The 18,121-nt window shown below is 35.2% G+C and overlaps 2 protein-coding genes across 8 annotated transcripts in view; both read right to left on the reverse strand.

Moving 5' to 3' along the window:
* LOC310895776 (uncharacterized protein) overlaps positions 1-18,121 on the reverse strand; it is a gene marked incomplete at its 5' end in the record, with an annotated part of 669,112 nt that overhangs the window by 564,317 nt on the left and 86,674 nt on the right. The gene's annotated exons all lie outside the window — the stretch shown is intronic.
* Positions 550-18,121, reverse strand: part of KHDRBS3 (KH RNA binding domain containing, signal transduction associated 3) — a 94,206-nt gene continuing 76,634 nt past the window's right edge. For 3 of the 4 annotated variants that reach the window (XM_083824093.1, XM_083824092.1, XM_083824094.1), the window contains 2 exons: positions 8,662-8,720; positions 4,740-5,340 (listed from right to left, as the gene is read on the reverse strand). In XM_083824093.1, the coding sequence (XP_083680219.1) occupies positions 5,249-5,340; positions 8,662-8,720 (151 nt within the window). In that variant the 3' untranslated portion in view covers positions 4,740-5,248. Of the gene's footprint in view, positions 1,325-3,753; positions 3,811-4,739; positions 5,341-8,661; positions 8,721-18,121 lie in introns of those variants that run through there. The other variant, XR_014579700.1, reaches the window with a different exon arrangement.

Genomic DNA, 18,121 nt, shown 5'->3' on the forward strand with positions numbered 1-18,121 from the left:
CCATTATTATACATCTCTTGTGCTTACTCAAATGTTTTCAGATTTTGCTCTTACTTATTAAATATGTTATTTATTTTCTATGTACTTATAGCTTGCTGTGGAAAACATTGCAGAAATGTAGTTGTAATATGGTGAGAGATGATGGCAGGGAAAATATTTCCTGATTGTGAGAGTAACTGATAAAAGCACCTTAAATGGATAGTGTTTGCTGTTGTTGTTGTTGTTGTTGTTTTTTCACTTTATTAAACATGGTATGTTACTCAAGACACTTGCATCAGTGCAAAGTTTAACATGAAATCTTAATTTTTCCCATATCCCCATAAATTTCCAATCCATCCTTCAATAGTCAGTATACAGTATTAGAAAATAATATGCTGAAGAGGAGGCATTTGGTGTGAAGAAGTTAAGTGATATTGCTTATTTTCAAGATAAAAATAAATGTGGTAGACCCAGATTGTTTTTCTGAGGATGAATGAGTTTCAGTAAATACAAAAAGAAAAATACATCTGATGGAAACGTAACTGAGGAATGAGACACACTCTCTGCAAGAAATATTTAGGAAAAAACAAAAGGAATTAAATTATCATAATTTTATTTGTTACAAATTATCACAATCACAATTAATATAAAACAGAGAAAGCATTGAGGAAACATAGCTGTAAGATACAAGATTAATCAAGGTGTAAAAGCCTCATCCAATACTACTACTAAAAAACTGTGTGTATCAGAGAAAACATTTCTATGCAAACACCAAGTGAAAGAGAATAAGCAGCATAATATAATTGACAGGAATTAAAACACCTTCATGTTATACAACAAGTTTCTGAAGGAAATGGAAGTTGGAATATCATTTCTACCCATGAGTCTTGTTTTAAGTAGACCTGTTTACGATTAGTTAATATGAAAAGCTTCAGAATAAAACACCAATCTTCATTTTAATTTATTCATGTTGTTCATATATCAGACAAGCTATTTTGAAAAGCATATTTAAACTTTATGTCATGAGAATTCACACATGCTTATACTTGCTGTGTAAGGCTAAGGGGAGTCACTAAAGGAACATGAAGTTTCATTATTGCTTTGTAACAGGAACTTAAATGGAAATTCTTTATTGACCTCCAAATAAAACATTTTTTAGTCACTAAACAATTAATGGTTTATATATACAATTATTTTAAAAAGTATATAACATTATACACTTTAAGGCTTTAATACAAGAAATACAGAACAGGATTTTCATACTCCGAAGCCTGTCTCATTGTTGCCTAGGCACACGGACAAGTACAATGCTCTAAGCAGTCCGTAATTAACATGGCAGAAGTTCCTGAAAAAGAGAAAACAGAATTTATTTGTATACATCCCAAGACTAGCTACTACTAATTCTCTGAAGACTGTCAGATTACAAGCAGTTGAATCAGGCAATAATGTATACAATAAATGTATGCAGATTTATGGAAACCATTGCAGAAACTGCTTTCATTGGAATTCAACGCAAGTGTGATAAAAGCTTCAATAAAGGCAAATTAATGATGTGATTATAATCATATTACTTGGCGAGTAACACAGCAACTGACTAGTGTAAGAATACTATTCTTACTAGAATGGATAAATGTTGCTAAATTGAAGTTTGTCATGATAAAATAAAGGCTGTCTTCTCTCTTTCTCTCTCCCTCTCCCCTGTTCCTCTCTACCTTCCTCCTTCTCTGGTTAAGGCATCTTTTTAGATTTATTTTTCCCTCAGTTCAAAACCCAACAAATTTAATTTCATAGATTAGTCCAAAGAAAGAAAAAACAAAAATGAAATAGCTGAACACGATGCTAGTGCACATTATCTCAGAACTATCAAGTTTTATACTGCAAATTTGTAGTTTCTATGAATATCTAGAATCAGCTGTTTTAAGTGGTATAAACATTCTTTTCTTGGGAGAAATAAAATGTGAGGCATTGAAAGAAGGAAGACTTACTGGATTTAAAATTCATACCACTATTATGTTCAATATCTATGCACTTTTTTTCTGAAATTTACCACTTTTAGATCTTGCATCTCATTAAAAGAGCAAATAAACCAGGACTCAAATGATTAACTTTTCTGGCAAGGTGGGTCACAGCTACTCAGTAGGAACACTATAAGGCCAGGGATTACGCTGTCTTCTGTCAGATGCAGATCTGGCACATGCCCAAAGCCAACACCGGGATGGGTGTGCACTTAGTCATGTGAAGAATTTTCTTTTAATTAAATCGTGACCTGCAACATCCAGTCACATGAGACCCTGTCAAACAATGGGAGTTGCAAACATCCTCTGCATGATTTGACATGGACACCTGATTTCCAACCCCCCTCTCCCCCCCCCAAGAGAAACTGCACATATCTCTGCTGATCCATCCATCCTCCATACAGAATGCACCAAGGAAAGATGGCATCAAAACTACGAGTTGGATAAGCACTCCAGCAGGTCGAATTCACTTCTGATTCACTACTAGCTATCCCTGCTACTAGATATTTTAGTTTTAAGCCATACAGTTTCATTGTATATGGTAAATATACAACTTCATATTTGCAAATGAAAACTTAACGATTTATGCAACTCATAATATTAAGTGATTTAGAAGTTGTCAATAGAAAGAAAGATTTAACCAGTGTCACTATTTATGTATATATGTATTTAAAAAAGATATTTATATTCTCAGATTTGCTCTAGCAGTTCTAGCAGCTAGCCTTACTCTCGGTTATTTAATCTTTGCCCTTTGAGCCCCAGAGGGCAGGAATCCTCCCCAAGCTCTCCTAACCTTTCTAAAGTCCTTTGCTTTAAACATTTACAGTAGTGTCAAAATTGTTCTAAAGCCATTTAGTATGTACAAAAAAATCCTTTGGCCTGTGACAGCAGACTCCTAAATTTACAGTTCTGTAGGGAAGCAGTACAATGTATGCAATATTTTGAAGTATAAAGCTCTAAAGTCCACTACAGGCTCTGAGATCTGAGGTTAGCAGGAAGAATTTCCATTCCAAGTAGAAAACAAAGAAAAAGTCTGTACAAAGTACAGTTAAATTACTTCATAGAATTATAAGATCATTTAGGCTGGAAAAGATCTCTAAGATCATCAAGTCCAACTGTTAACCTAGCACTGCCAAGTCCACCACTAAACTTTATGTATTGAATTCATCAGAAACAGTAAAACTAGGTCTATAGCTAATGTTTCTCAATGGACTTGTCCTCCATTTGTGCCAAAATCCACTTTGCATTTCATGCAGAAATGCTTGACTCAAAAAATCATTCTACAAAATGCTTTATTCAGGTTTGTAAAACCATTTCAGACCTGTCTGCTGACTAGATGAGAGTTTTAAGTTCCCATTTGAACACTGTTAGCATAAAATTACATCCATTTTCTTTCTTTTCTTTTTTTTCACATTCTTTTTCTTTCTTTTCTACCTCTATGTGATGAAATACTTAATTGGCTGAAATGCTGTCAGAACTAGGTATACCTTTTGATTTCCAGTCTCAGATACAGTCACACGATAAGCAAACACCCAGAGGACAGTGTCTGCATACCAGCACAGTTTAATGTCCTGTTTAATGACAATTTAAAATTATGGGTTTTCCCAGAGGAATTGAAAATAGGCAGTGATTTTGATTGCGCTATAGTTCAGTGCCTGTAACCATTAAGTAATTAAAGCCTTGTGTATAAAAAATTAAGGACCTGATCAAAAGCTCCATTATTTATCTAATAATTTCACAGATGAGTAAAGATACCTACCAAAGCATCAGAAGATTAAGGTTTTTGTTCTCTTGGCTGTCCAAAGAGTTAGGTTTCCTGACAAGAGAAAACAAAATACTTTTACAAAGTTTGAAAGACTTTCAAATAAAAAATAAAGAAAACAATGTAAATCAAACTATAATTAATAAAAACTTAGTGATCAACAAAAAGAACTTCAGATAACATTTGTAATGTTTAAGTTACTAGAATTTATGGAAAAATAATATATTACGAACTATTGGTTATGAGGTTTTACAGTTGTTTAATAGGGAATAGTTTGTCCAAATTTAACTAGCTATGCTAAGGATTTTAGATCACTAACAAAAATTAAACGTTTTAAAATGAGAATTTAGGTGTTCTTAAAGCCTTTCCTACATTCTGAAATGAAACTTTCTAAGTTGTAGTCTCCCTGTTTTTATTGGTTATACTACGATAAATTAGTGAGATTAAAATCTTATTTGATTTATTTACCTTTGCAAATGAAGACCGTTTTAAGGGTTACACATCCTCTGCCTCTGACGAAAGCGACCTCAATTAGTCAAGTCAGAAAGTCTTTAAAAGCTTTGTGTTTATTGCTTCCAGCACGGAGCGAGGTGGTCATTAACGTACCAAAATTCTCATAAAAATTCCAAAGTTGCACTAGTGAAAAAATGCTCAACAAGATGAAAACTAGTCACATCTTTTTCAGAAAATTCATTAGCTATTTTAAACCATTTTTTACAAAAATATTTTGATTTAATGTGGCACTCAAGCAGATCCATACCATTTGGATACTTTAAACAGCATTTATATCTACTGTGAGTATATAAACGTACATTTAGGTTTATACCATTTTTAAGAAGTTGTGCAATGTTTAATATGAGCCTTTTATGTTTAATATGAGCCTTTAACAATGATCACATTGTTAAACGGATTTCTCCCTGTTTACTACTATTTATGAAGTTTTATTATAAGATAAAGCATAAAATTAATCTCACACACACTGATTTTCTTTCAAAAGTTTATTTAGTATCAAGCAAGGGTAAAACTTTGCTTAACACTACAGAACATTTCAAGACTTGAGTTACAAAATACCACATTATTTGCATTTGTAATTTGCTTCCCTTTTTACGCATGTTTGCAAAGAGAAAAACTAGCAAATGGCTGAAAATAAAGACTAAAAACTAAATTGTTGAAAACCTTTAAAATAAAAGGTTACGCTTATGTTAAAAGAATGGACTAACATATTTAGTAAACCTAGTTTAACACTAGTTAATCAAAGGTTATTTTTTTGATCACCTATTTTTCAAATACAGTTTGGAAATAACAAAGTTCCTTGTTTTACATATCTTTCTGTCCAGGTTGTTCTTTCAACAAAATATTTTAAGTTCAGTCCATCCGTTCAGATTTTTAAGCGCTTTGATTTAATAAAAAGGGATTGTTCATAGAAAAAATTACTTTGAACAGTATACAGGACTGGTGGAGATTGGATATTTCACAACATCAGACAGTACAATCAGTATCTCGCATATGGCTGGTCTCTGTAGACTCCTTTTGTCGTCCTTGCAGAAGGTGCCTTGTGTCTTGAGTTGGTCCATTCTTCTTGCCCTACAAGAAGGGAAAATAAAATATAGTTAGACCCCTTTCAATATTCTCAGATACTGTACTTTAAAAAAAATATATTATTATTTGTGATTTAAATGGCAACACTATCTACTCAAACCAAGGCGTACATACTGAAGTTTAATTCTTGAACCACAAAATGTGGGTGCAACACATCTACATGAGCTACCCCATGATGGTCTTTCAGCCAGTAACACCATGGAGTGTGACAGATTTACAGGGAAACTATTTAGGGCTCTGTCATTCAGCTGAGTCTACTTACTCAATATATATAGAAATGCCAGCTATACTAACAGACTAAGAAATAATTATGTTAGGATGAAATGAATGAAGCATCTGAGCTATAAATAAGCAACCCTCAGAAATAAATTTCTTTGAATCAGCACCAATTTAGATTTAATTCAAATATGCAATCTAATAGTAAAAAGCCTCAAGTTTCACTACAAACACCTGTGGCTTCTAACAATCTAAAGGCAATGTTAGTCTTCACTTAAACACACATTTCCTCTAACATGCAAGAAATTGGAAGGTAGATTATAAAAACATTAAAAAGTAGGGGACACTGCTTGTTTGAATTTTGACAGTAAAAGAAATTTGTGAAACAATGTGTGCTATGTTTAATGCTTCAAAATCCTACTGTGTTTTAATGGTAATAAATATAAACAAAAGGGAGCAGCATATTGTATGAATAAATGAGAATCAGACCTACTGTGCCGGGCATTCACAACATGAGGGAAGATTCAGGACCAAACGCATAGTATAACAAAACAGGACTTAGGTGTGCTTTAATCATGTGAACACGAATCAGAGTACCATATAAACCAAGAGTAAAAAAAAGTCCCAAAAGCAACCTGAAAAGAGTGAATGTGCTTCCAAATCTCTTTTTGGGGAATTGCTCTGCCCTAAGCAGACAAGTGTACAAGTGAACACAATGCAATCCAGAAACAAATTGGGGAATCCAAATGAATAAATATGGTAATCTAAAATGGAGGCATCACTATTTGTCGTTCTAGTCAACAGAAAAAAAATATCAGTCAACAATCAAGGAACACCCTGAATTTCTTTGAATGGTAAGGTAACTTCCTCAGATGGTAGACATCTGAAATTAGGTGGCAGGGATCCCATAAACTCAACGGTATAGTTTCATCGTTTCTTCGTAATAGTTTCATCCTAGATACTTTATTTAAAAAAAAAAGATGAGGGGAGCATAGGTTACGTATCACACTGAGGTGGCCGGAACAATTGCCTAGTAGGCAAGAGACACAAGTTCAAATTTAGCTCTAAGGCTAGAAGAATTAAACTTTATCTTAGGCATGTTCTCCAGCTATCTGGTAACAGAATAACACACATGAGAAGCAACCTCATGGGCTTCTTCATTGCAATGAGAACAAGGTTCATATTAAGGAAGAGAACCCCAGCCAGACAGTAAAGGCAGCTGGCTAAGGGACAAGAATTAAAGAATATCCTAGCTTTAAAGTACTGCTGCAAATAATAGTTTAAATATAAAAATCAATCTTAGTTTAGTAGCAAGAACAGTTTGAAGCGAGTCCTTGCTCCTTTTCAAGCACCTGGCTAAATCAGTAGGGTAAAGAGTTACTTTTCATCAGTACTCCTTTTGGTACCATTGGGGCTCAGAATTCTAAAAAATATCTTCCTATATCCTCTGGACTTGGCACCTGAGCTTCTCAGAGAACGAGAAATTCAGATAGTTCCTGCGACACCGTTTCCTCCTGGCTAGCACTAGGCAGCCATCTGCTCAGTGAGCTGTCTTATGAATTTTATTTTGAGGCAACTAATGTTCTTTATGTAACGTAAGGATGATTATTAGTACTTGATTCCACATTTAAGGGTGTACTTGAGGGTGAGCTAGTTAAGAAAGCATGTAACTTGTAGTCACTAAGGCTTTATTGGCTCTAACCCCAAATCATTCAAGGTATTTATAGTCTTCCTCTCAACATGAGTAAATATATCACTTAATATTCTGAGTGGCAGTGCTTAGAAAACCAATTCTAAATGGGAAAATAAATATTTTTTTTCAGCCCTAAGTACTGCAATCCGCATTTCCCCCCTCAGTCAACTCTATCTATATTGAGCAGTTTAGCACATTTTCCCCCTATCAATTTTGCATTCATGAAATATTCTTAGAAATATCATGCTTATATTGGCAAAGCATTTATTTTAATACTGAAATAAACATTTAACTTATATATCTATCAAGACCAAGTGAAAGTGCTGGGGGATAGAGGAATTTCAAATGACCTCTTCTTTTGATAAATTGTCTTTTCCCTTAAGCAAAATGAACTAGTTTAAGCAGATGATATTGAGCAAACTTCTGTATTAGGTTCATTTATCAAGACAAACATCTTAGTTGAGGTCATTTTTGTTTTCAGCAGGGAACACTTCAAAACATAGTCCAAGAAATATATCACGGAATATTTTCAGTTGAGTTCTGAAATCACTGTAACATTCATTACCCTGAGTCACAACTCTCAAACTATGTACTAGTAATCCTCAAATGTTTGATATTTGAGTGATCTAGATTTTATTTGTCTGATCTCTAGCCAGAGATTTAACATTGATCCCTTAAGCAAAGGTGCCTTTTAACATGCTTTATGCTTCTAATCCGTAACAGATTTCTTTAATTAAAACTGTCACTGCTGTAATTCTAGCCCAAAAAAAGTGTAATCTTTACCACTGGCATATGGTTTTTGCTTCATTATGCATTGTTTTGTCTCTGTATGAGCAACCCACTGCCCTCGCGTCTATTAGCCACCTAAAGTACTTTTACAACCTTTACATAATGACTCCCTGCTTGATTTCACAAGACTGATGCATGATAAGCATACAAGAGGACCATACAAGTCTAAAGCACTCTCAGTTAGGCTCTGACTCAGTACAGAAGTTCAGCATATTCCTAGCTGCTATCAAATTGCACATCAGTTATGCCACACTAGAAACACTTGCTTTCAGCAGCAAACAGCTTCTAAAGTCCCAACACCCCATTTTTTTCCATAAATCTCATTGCATGTGACATGAAAGGAGTACTTGCAGTATGATTTAGATTTTTCTCTTTTAGTTTTTTATTTCTTTGATTTTAGTTTTACATGACTATGTTAGCTAACACACCACAGAAGCCTCCTGCAGTATTTTTCTCAATAACCACATGTGGAGCTCTGTGACAGTGCAAGAATCCCCGAACAGCTGTTATCTGAACTGAAGTCTGCCTTAGGGAAATTATTCTTCTGTGTTTATATTACTTTTTCAGAAGACTTTACCACTGTACTCATTCAGCTCAAAGCTACTCACCATAAGAGTCATATGTTTCTTCACTCAGTCCATGGCCATAATCATAGTAATCTGCTCCACTGCGTGGGAGAAGGGAAGCAGGAAGGGGAACAAGAAATAAATAAGTTAAATTTTAAGAAGCAGTTCTTACAATTATTATACATTCTACCTGTGAAGAGGAGAAAGCTTGAAAGATGTAGACGTCCTAAGCTAAGGAAACTAAGCATCCATGTGACAATGACAGTTGAGGTCCTGTTTGTTCATTAATGGGAAGCGAAAATAAGCTGTAGCTATATCCATTTAGGTTTATTTTTCATCACTGAGATCCTGGTCCACAGTGGTAAATGTGGATGTGGGAATTTTGTATTTAAAATGATGCCAATAGGTCAGAAGGTTGAAGACCTTAAAAGTGCCAATGAAAGATGGGTAGCCGGTGTACATACGAAACCCAATTTCTTTGCCATCAGTGCCTACTACTGTCTAGCGTTTTGCCTTTGCATCCTTGAATTCACAGATAGAAAACACAATAAAGAATAAACAAGAGTTATACACTTCCTATGTGTTTGTAAGGTTCAGTGTCTTCAAAACAAGAAAGATGCGCACATATGCAAAGACTATCATTGTAACAAGTAGACAAGAAATGGCAATCAAAATTTCAAAGTTAAAAGCAGAAACCTGCAGCCATTAGTATTTAAAAACCTGTATGAATATTATAACCATGGACTAAAACAGTCTTCCATTTCATAATGACATTTCTATTTCTATTAAGACCACTGAATGGAAATTGGAGGATAAACCTTATTTCATGCTCCTTTTCCATCATGTTTTCATATTTTATAGAAATGTAGCTATGTATAGTCTTTTACATAATTGATGGAACAGGCAATATGTAACAGAAGACTATTAGACATGTCCGCAGGATGTCAAAAGCAAGTCTCTGGTTTTCTCTCCTTTTCTTTCTAATGACAGACAGACCCAGAGCTGATGATAATTGGAAAATAAATACTCCACAAACTGATGCCACCAAATCTTTACCTGCTGAGTGAGAAGGAAATCCTTATAAAATATGGTCGCTAACAAGTAATTGCAAATATTGACAAAATGCTTCCAAAATTAGATTGATTGCTAACAAAATTAAAACCAGAGAGAAAAGGCAATTTATAGCCTTAACATGAACTAGCAGATAAAGCATTTATTATAATACAAATAACACTTAAGTCACAATCACTTCTAAAATGAACAAAATTACAATATAGATTTTTTTTTTTTTAACTAACAATTTTTAAATTCCACAAAATAATCCATGCCGGACACAGTAAAGCCGTGATGTGTGCAAATACATAACCAAAAACTGTGGATGAGTATTTAATTGTTAACATAAAGCTTCCTCAACAAAAAGTTAATAGGAATGTACTATGAAAACTCCCAAAAAAGTATCTGTGCCCAACATAAATGCTATCTGTGGTTTGCCAGCCCATGCAGCACAGACCAGAATAACAAGGTCGAAGTTTGAAGCCTAAGAAATAACACAATTTTGCCCTGCAGCAGCCAGTGATAGAACAGTCTTTATTCTGACAACCAACTTAAAATTGACATTCACTATCCTTCCACATGGTACATAATTATTTATTTTAAGACTGTCAAGTTTAGAAACCTATAGCAGCTGAGCCCTATCCCTGTATCTGTCAATCCTGTCAGAATGACTTTTGCAGGGTTTCATTTCACAGACCTAAATATATATTAAACAAAAAATGACTCATTTTACAGTATGCAAACTGCAAAACGAATAAACATTTGAAAGGAAAAATCTTTTACTTCCACTAAAAGGATATCATGACCTATCTATATTAATGGACAGACCCTTCAAAATTAATAATCTGTGTAAAAAAGAGCCAAAATTATAATGGGAAGTAATGCTGCCCAGTGATATTTGATACCTTCTACTTTGACTCCTTTCCTTAGTGCTCTATAACAACACTGACTCTCTCAATTCAACTGACAAATGCAAAACTTCTGAGAAGGCAACCAAGAGACTATGACCCAAAGAAAAGGGTACATACATCTGTATGCTTTAAGGAGTTCTGTGTTAAAGAAAAGAAACAAAAAGCATTAAAAAGATTTGTTTCACCTGTTATAGAGTCTGAATACGTTGTGGCATTCACAGCCAAAGTTATCTTTGTATTACACAAAAATCTAGTACTATACATGAAGTTGCAATTTAGAGAGCTCTATCATTTCAAGGCAATAATCTGCTCATAGGAAAACTTTTCAAAGGAATCTGCAGTATCAGAATCAACCCAGTTCCTAAAGTGTGAATTTAATCTCATTAACTGAGATAGTTGAGGTCAATTATCTTGTGAGAATTTAAGTATTTATGTTAGATATAATTTTTTTTTCCTCTGGACAGAAAGTATGATGTCAAGTCTCACTTTTGAAGTACACATACTTTAAAAATCTTTAGGCAACAGTAAAAAAGACAAACATTGTGTGATATTTTTGTTTTAAAAGCATCCTTGATATTTACATTATTTTATATAGGTTCTATGGCATCCTAGCAATTCTGATTGAAGACTGTTCATGTTTAATATTTCCCTTTAACTGGTTTATTCTGCAAGGGAAACCCATTTCTTCCTACTCCTTTTCATCTCGTGTACCTCCCTCCTTTTAGAACAAGGGAAAAAACACTACAGGATCCCTTCTCTTTGCACCTGGCAATACTAAACTGGGAGTCTGCTTTGAGTTATGATGTTTTCAGATCTGAAATGTCCTCTTGAGGCCATTTTCTACAAATTTCTTTCCTGATTTTTTCCTTCTCCAGGTGTCTGCAAGCAGTTTCTCCCTAGAAGGTGGGGGCAGTACCCAAAAATTCTGCACTGTCTTCTTCATACATGGACAATTGCACATAGTGCAGTTGGGTAAGCTTTTCAGGCATTTTCCTAATCTTGGAAAAAACAGTACATAGAGCCCTTGTTTATATCTGCTCATATTTAGTTTCTTTTGTATTCCCATACCAGCACAATGTCTTTTGGGTTTTGAGAGAAGGCAGGGAGAAGACAAAGGAAAAAAATAGCAAACAACAATAAACTTAAGTATATTGCCTCAAAGTGGTGAGGGCTCCGCATTAAACTTATGATGCTTAGAGAAACTGTAAAGTGAGGCTTGAGTAGTTTATATAAGGCCACGGAGAAATGCCTGTTTTCTCTGTCCAAGAAGAAGGCAGAGATCTTGAGAATCTGCACGCTCAGGTTCTAGCACCGCAGCACTGACGAAGTAAAGTCTCAGAGAAGTTGTTTTACTACGTAGAACAGAGCACTGCAACGCTGCCTGCCATTTTTCTAGAACCACTGTGCTGTGAGAAGTGTCTTCTAGAGTGAGCATTATGTTATATCTACACTTGAAGCAAAAGTAGTATGGTAACAAGTCTTATCACTAAGGGGAGAGTAAATGGGGTAAGGGGAGTTTAATGGAAAAGCCCAGACTTTAGCACTGTTTACTGGGTTTCCAAACATCAAGTGAAGCGGAACACTTTCCTCCTTTACAGTGAGGAAAACCAGCATTTTTTCTGCAACCAGTTCAGCCTTCTGTAATGCTTGCTAGGGAAAAATGGCTAAAAAATATATTTTTTTCTGCTTTTTCTTTTACATATTAGTATCATAATTAATTTGGGGACTGACAGAAGGCAGGGCAGTTTCAGAAAACAACTGAACAGTGAAGACTTCCTTTGGTTTTAATTGCAGCTTCACAAATGTCACCTCTGTCCTATAGAAATTACACATAAAAGCAGCGAAGTAGAAAGAACAAGATCTCTCTAGCAAGAGATCTTGTATGATAGACGCTGGCTGATAAGATCGTATCTGAACAGAACTCTTCCACAAGGACAAGGCTCTTTCTTTCTAGCCTTCCTATCAAACCTTCATGCTCAGCTGCTTCTGATATCACAAACCATCTGTCAACAGTAAACAGGAAGAAGAGTGTCCCAAATGTTATTGTCAAGACAACGATCACAGTAGTGAAGCTTCTCATCTCCACAATGGTCTTGAACATTGAGCTGAGTATCTCTTCTTGATGCATTTGTGGATCATTAAAATAGAATCTGTAACCCAGCTTCCAGTAGCATAGCATGAAATTGGGACATCAGGAGGAAATTCATGTATTTTCTTGCATCTTATGGATAGAAGATTTTTATTTACTGCTCAGTTCTGCCTCTTTTTGGCAGAAGTTTCTTTGGTACATACTCTTATCCCTGCATCTCAGTTTATGTCTGTAATACAGAGATAATGATCGCAGAAAGCAGCTGACACCTGTAAGTGAAAGCTTTATAAAATATAGGCAAATGATGCAATCATCCTTAAACTACATCCCATTTTAATCTCATAGTACAAATATCAACTCTTATTTCCTACAATCCTAAAAGATGACCAGAGTGCCCTCTCAAGGATTCTCTCAGCTATCTCTATTTAGAAATTATTTTTTATGGTAGGAGTTGGAATAATTTTCACTTATGTAGAAGAATAGTGAAATGTCTTCAGAATTGTCTGCATTCTGAAGCTACCTACCAGGCACTCAAGTACATCTGTCTACGTATTTCTACCAGAACTCTAAGCGCTCTAAGAACTAAGTTTTGCCGTAAAGCTAAGTTTTACCATCTGAGATGTCCATTTACTGATGTCTGTGAACTCATTCAGTCTTTTCTCCTTCAACTCTACTCTCATCACGTCCCATCTCTCAAAATGGATGTAGCAGAAGTGACTGAGGGGCACAAAGCAAACGTAAGACTTCCTCTCAGGAACAGCAGCAGCAGCAGCAACTTATAGTTTTATCTTGAAACTATCAGTAGACTACCATAAAAATCCATTCATAAACATGGGAGTTGCTAAATAAAACGCCAACAGTTTGCCACATCAAACAAGAAAGCACTAACAGAGGAACTAAGAAGTTGAGCTGCCTCACATCGGCGTTTTGGTTTGGCCTGTGAAATAGAACCAAGCTCCTGCCATCACCACATGACATTTGTCTGGCTCACAAAGCAGTTCGGGGGCACATGTGAACGAGACTGCTATCAGAGGAAAGCAAATTGGAAGTCTTGAATAATTCAGGTGTGTACTGAGTGTTCCAACAGCTAAATGAGAACAGAGATACGAACCAACATAAACATAACGTTGAAGGATGTGTTTTCTTCCCCTCACTTCCAGACAGACAAAGACTACTCAGGAAAATGGAAGCAGTGAGGATAACAAAGATCTGAATGGTATCAGTCAGACTTTTTAGACTACCTACTGCAATCCCAGAAGCAGCTGTGGGAACTATTCCATCTCTAATTCCTGGCTGTCCCTCTTGAATCCCACACATGATGTTGGAGAGCTGAGATAATACTCCTTGTCACAGACTGGAGTACAAGATAACACTGCCTATAATACATTATCGTCCACAAAAACTGCACAGACGGTATGTCACCATTCTGTCATTAGAAATACTACTCAGTAAGATATACATCACACCTTCTTGTCTTTCTAATTTATTGAAGGAACAGTACAACTTTCATCAGTTTCCCATAAATTTGATAGCCTTACTCATCAGCTGAAATTGAAGAGTATTTGAGAAAAGAATGATCATTCCATCCCAGTTTTATGATTAGAATTCAAAATAATAAAAGTGCCATCAAGTAATATATTTAGTTAAAGACAGACTACATTTAACTGTTTTCAGGACTGTATAATCATAAGCATCTGACAGATCTTAAAAGTAATGCATTACCATGTTTGAGATCTTTCTGGTGCTTCCCTAGCACCCCTTACACCAGCAAGGTTCAAGTTGTGCTTCTCCAAGTACAATAAGGCAGACCTCTTCCTCTTGTGTTAAAAGCACAGTTCAATCCATTTAACTGCTAAGACTTGCTTGCTGGTCTCCTGTGGACTCTATGATGTATCAACGTGCATGTTCCAACTGCATTGCATACTGCTCTCATCTGATGTGACTATATGACAATAAACTTTAAATTATGATGGGTACTGAACTAAGCATTTTCTATTATGTAGCATCTGGTGCCAAAATTGTGCTTAAAAGTACAATTTCCAACTCCCAGTTACTTCTTCTAAAATAAAAACTGGGGGGTGGGGGTGGGGGGGTGGGGTGGAGAGAAAGAAAGTTTTAAGGTTTTACTGCAACCAACTCCTTTTTTTAAAATTTGCCCAATTAAAATAGATATTCCCCCACCAATGGAAAAAAGCAAAATTTTTCTTTCGTTGAAAGAAAAGAAAATATACCAGTGTGGTCTCTAAAAAATAAAACTGCAATTTTCAGTTACTATTAGTAAGCAGATATAATACGCTGACTTTCAACCAGCGAAACAGCATCAAATTGTCATCTACAAACAACATCAACACAATTCATCAACACAAATTCATCAACACAAGAAAGTGTTCTGAACTGATGAAGTCCGGTTTCTTATGCCCCTGTCATTTGACTAATAGACATTGGCTTCCAAAACAGTGTGAGCTTCCAGTGAAGTTCCTTCTCCACCCCAAATGTGGGAAATAAATCCTCCCTATATATAATACTAAAACTTGAAATTAACTTCTTAAATAGTGATACTTACTAATATCTACATGATGAGGATTCTGAAAAACTTTTCCAATTTTATGAGCACACCGTGTGAAATACTTGCATTACAATTTATTTTTCCTTTAAAGACGGTTATTTTAGTCATGTTCCTGTTTACTGAGGTTTCAGAACACTGATTTCTGTAAACCTTTTTTTTTTTTTTAAAGTTGAAACGTATGCTAGAATAAGAATTAAAAGTAACTGTGCTTTTGTGAGGCACTTCTCAATATTTTATCTTATCACATCTTCACAGATGACAAAAAAAAAGGAAATCAACTATCTGAAGATTTACCTGAAGAACTAGATCTGACAAACTGCAGAAAATAATGTCTTCCAAAAATAAGAGCATAAAAATCAAGCAGAAAACCACATAGCAGGGATTTTTAGTTAAAAGATACATTAGCTTGTTTATGCTAATGCTTTTGAAGCTTTATTTATTCAGAATTACAACATCCAATAAGCTCCTATATACCTGGTGCTCATGTAACAATAAAATTATCGCAAAATAGTAGCCATTTTCACTAACCCCACACTGCTATGGATTGATTTGATTTATAAGTCAGAGCATGAAACACTAGCAGCTAATAGCATTAAAATCCAGAGAATGACATCTTGAAAAGCTACAGTAACAGACACTGTTTTGCATATAATGCATATTTATACACCCTGGAAATGTATGATTGCTGACAAACTTAACAACGTAAATTTAAAACACTGAGCATCACAAACAAAATGTTAGCAATTAACTTTCAAATGCCAACAGCAACACCTCCGTAAGCTAGTTTCAAATCCATATACTCAGCTGTATGAAAATTCTCCTTTCATAAACGGAAACATTGTCATCTTCTGTGTGGCTACTGAGCACGGTTTCAGAATATACCTGAAAATTTGAGTTCCTAAGAGAAAATGGGGAGGACCACATCTATGGACCACGGTAAGAACTACATCCTCAGAGTCAGTTTGTCAAAACTAAGGTGCTTCTGGAATGGTATAAGATCAGGGATTTACAAATTTGGAAAATTTTAGTACGTCAGTTTAGCTGTGTTGTTTAGGCATCAGTTGAGCAATGGCCATTGCTTGAGTTTATTTATTTATTTATGTACTTATTTATTAAAAGGTAATCTTTTTCGTGTGATATCCAGTCACTTTTTTCTTAAGTAACTACCACAAGCTACTAACCACAAATCTACTCAAACCTTTCAAACCCCTGGGTCCTCGTGCATAGTCTTCTATAAAGAAATTGTCTTGAAACAGTCACTTGATGAACGGTGAAGAATAAGGCTTCACTGTATGGCATTTATAATGCTGGGTTTTTAATGTGGTTGGCAATTACCACGCGTGGTTATGTTTTCAAGGATTTAGGTAAAAGATTTAAAGTTGCATCACGTACTTATCCTTCAACACATTAACGAATGAACACAGTGAACTAGATGCATTGAATAAAAATAAGTGGAGTATACAGAATTTGTAAACTCCCTCCAAAAGTTCAGATTAGCTTGACAGGATGGCTCTAAGGCTTACAGGCAAATTGCAGTTATTTGAATGTACCACGTTTTGGTGTGATTTGAAGTGGTAGCAATTATTGTTCAATATGCAAAGAAAGTGACTGAGAAACACTGTTTAAGTCAATAGCACAATGGTTGTTGCTGAGAGAAATGTGGAGGATTAAGAAGCAACTGTGAAAATCAGAAAACAGTGCAGGAAACAGTGTGGAAAAGCCAGCAATTATTTTAAGTGCTAATCTTTCCCCTTTTGTATCTGTGTTTAAGATTAAATTCTTCTGCAATGGAGTGAAGGCAAGATCACCCAGACTGAAGATCTAAAGCAATTTTAAAATCATAAATGTTACAAGTTAAACACCAAATGACTACATTACTACATGAGTGACTTACTATTTTTGTCCCTAAACAGACACAGACGTATAGTTATACAAACTATTTATTTTATAGTAGAGACTGTTGATCTCCACTATAGATAAAAATAATGAAGCTAGTCAAAAGCAATTTTTTTCCCCAGGAAAATAAATAAATAAATACATGCAGTTTTGAATGCTACCAGAAAAGCATAAGAAGTTATTAGAAACTTCTGAGTGGCACGGGCAGACAGATGGGGTTCTCTAGATTACTTTTTTTTGTGCTACAGTAACAGCGTTAGCCCTTCTCTCTTGATAGCAAACTTAAAAGCAAACAGTAAACCTTTAATGCTGTTGGAGAGGTAACAAACCCACCCCCTTTCTCCGCAACCTTGTCACATAATCTGAATTTTAGTAACAAACCTCGTTCTCTGGCATGTTAACTCTCTGCAGCATCTGTCAATGCTATGAATGGTTGATCATAAGTACCTCTGTAGTCATCTCAATGCTATTAAGCAGATGGCAGCGCTAAATCCGAATGATGTAGTACATCTCCCTGGTGGACTTTGTTTCCATACACTGCCATTATTCTACAATTCCTCAGTGATAAATCTTACGTATTCTAGAGAACATTAAACAGTGAACTGACAGCGCCAATTGATTTATTAGCATCCGTTTCCCTTTGCCCTATTATTGTCTTCGCAAACATTTGTGCAGATCATGTATGGAGCCACTAAGGGATGAAAGCATGTTTGCTCAATTTGTAACATATTTCAGAGATTTAGAATTAATAGATTTTTTTTTCATATGGAAAAAATGTTTAAACTGATCTACCAATTAAAATTAAGACCCAATTAAATTCTGCTGTTTCCTCCACAACATTATTCTCTGAATTTTCGTAGCAGTAACATCGGTCCATTAAAATACCCACTACTTGCTGCAATAAATCCAAGTCAAAGATTACGGTTCTAGACAGGTTTGGGAAGTCCTTTAAGGGTCGGCTGGGTCATGTAACTAAGCATTCATGCA

Source organism: Anser anser (assembly GCF_964211835.1).
Source record: "Anser anser genome assembly, chromosome: 2".
NCBI lineage: Eukaryota > Metazoa > Chordata > Aves > Anseriformes > Anatidae > Anser > Anser anser.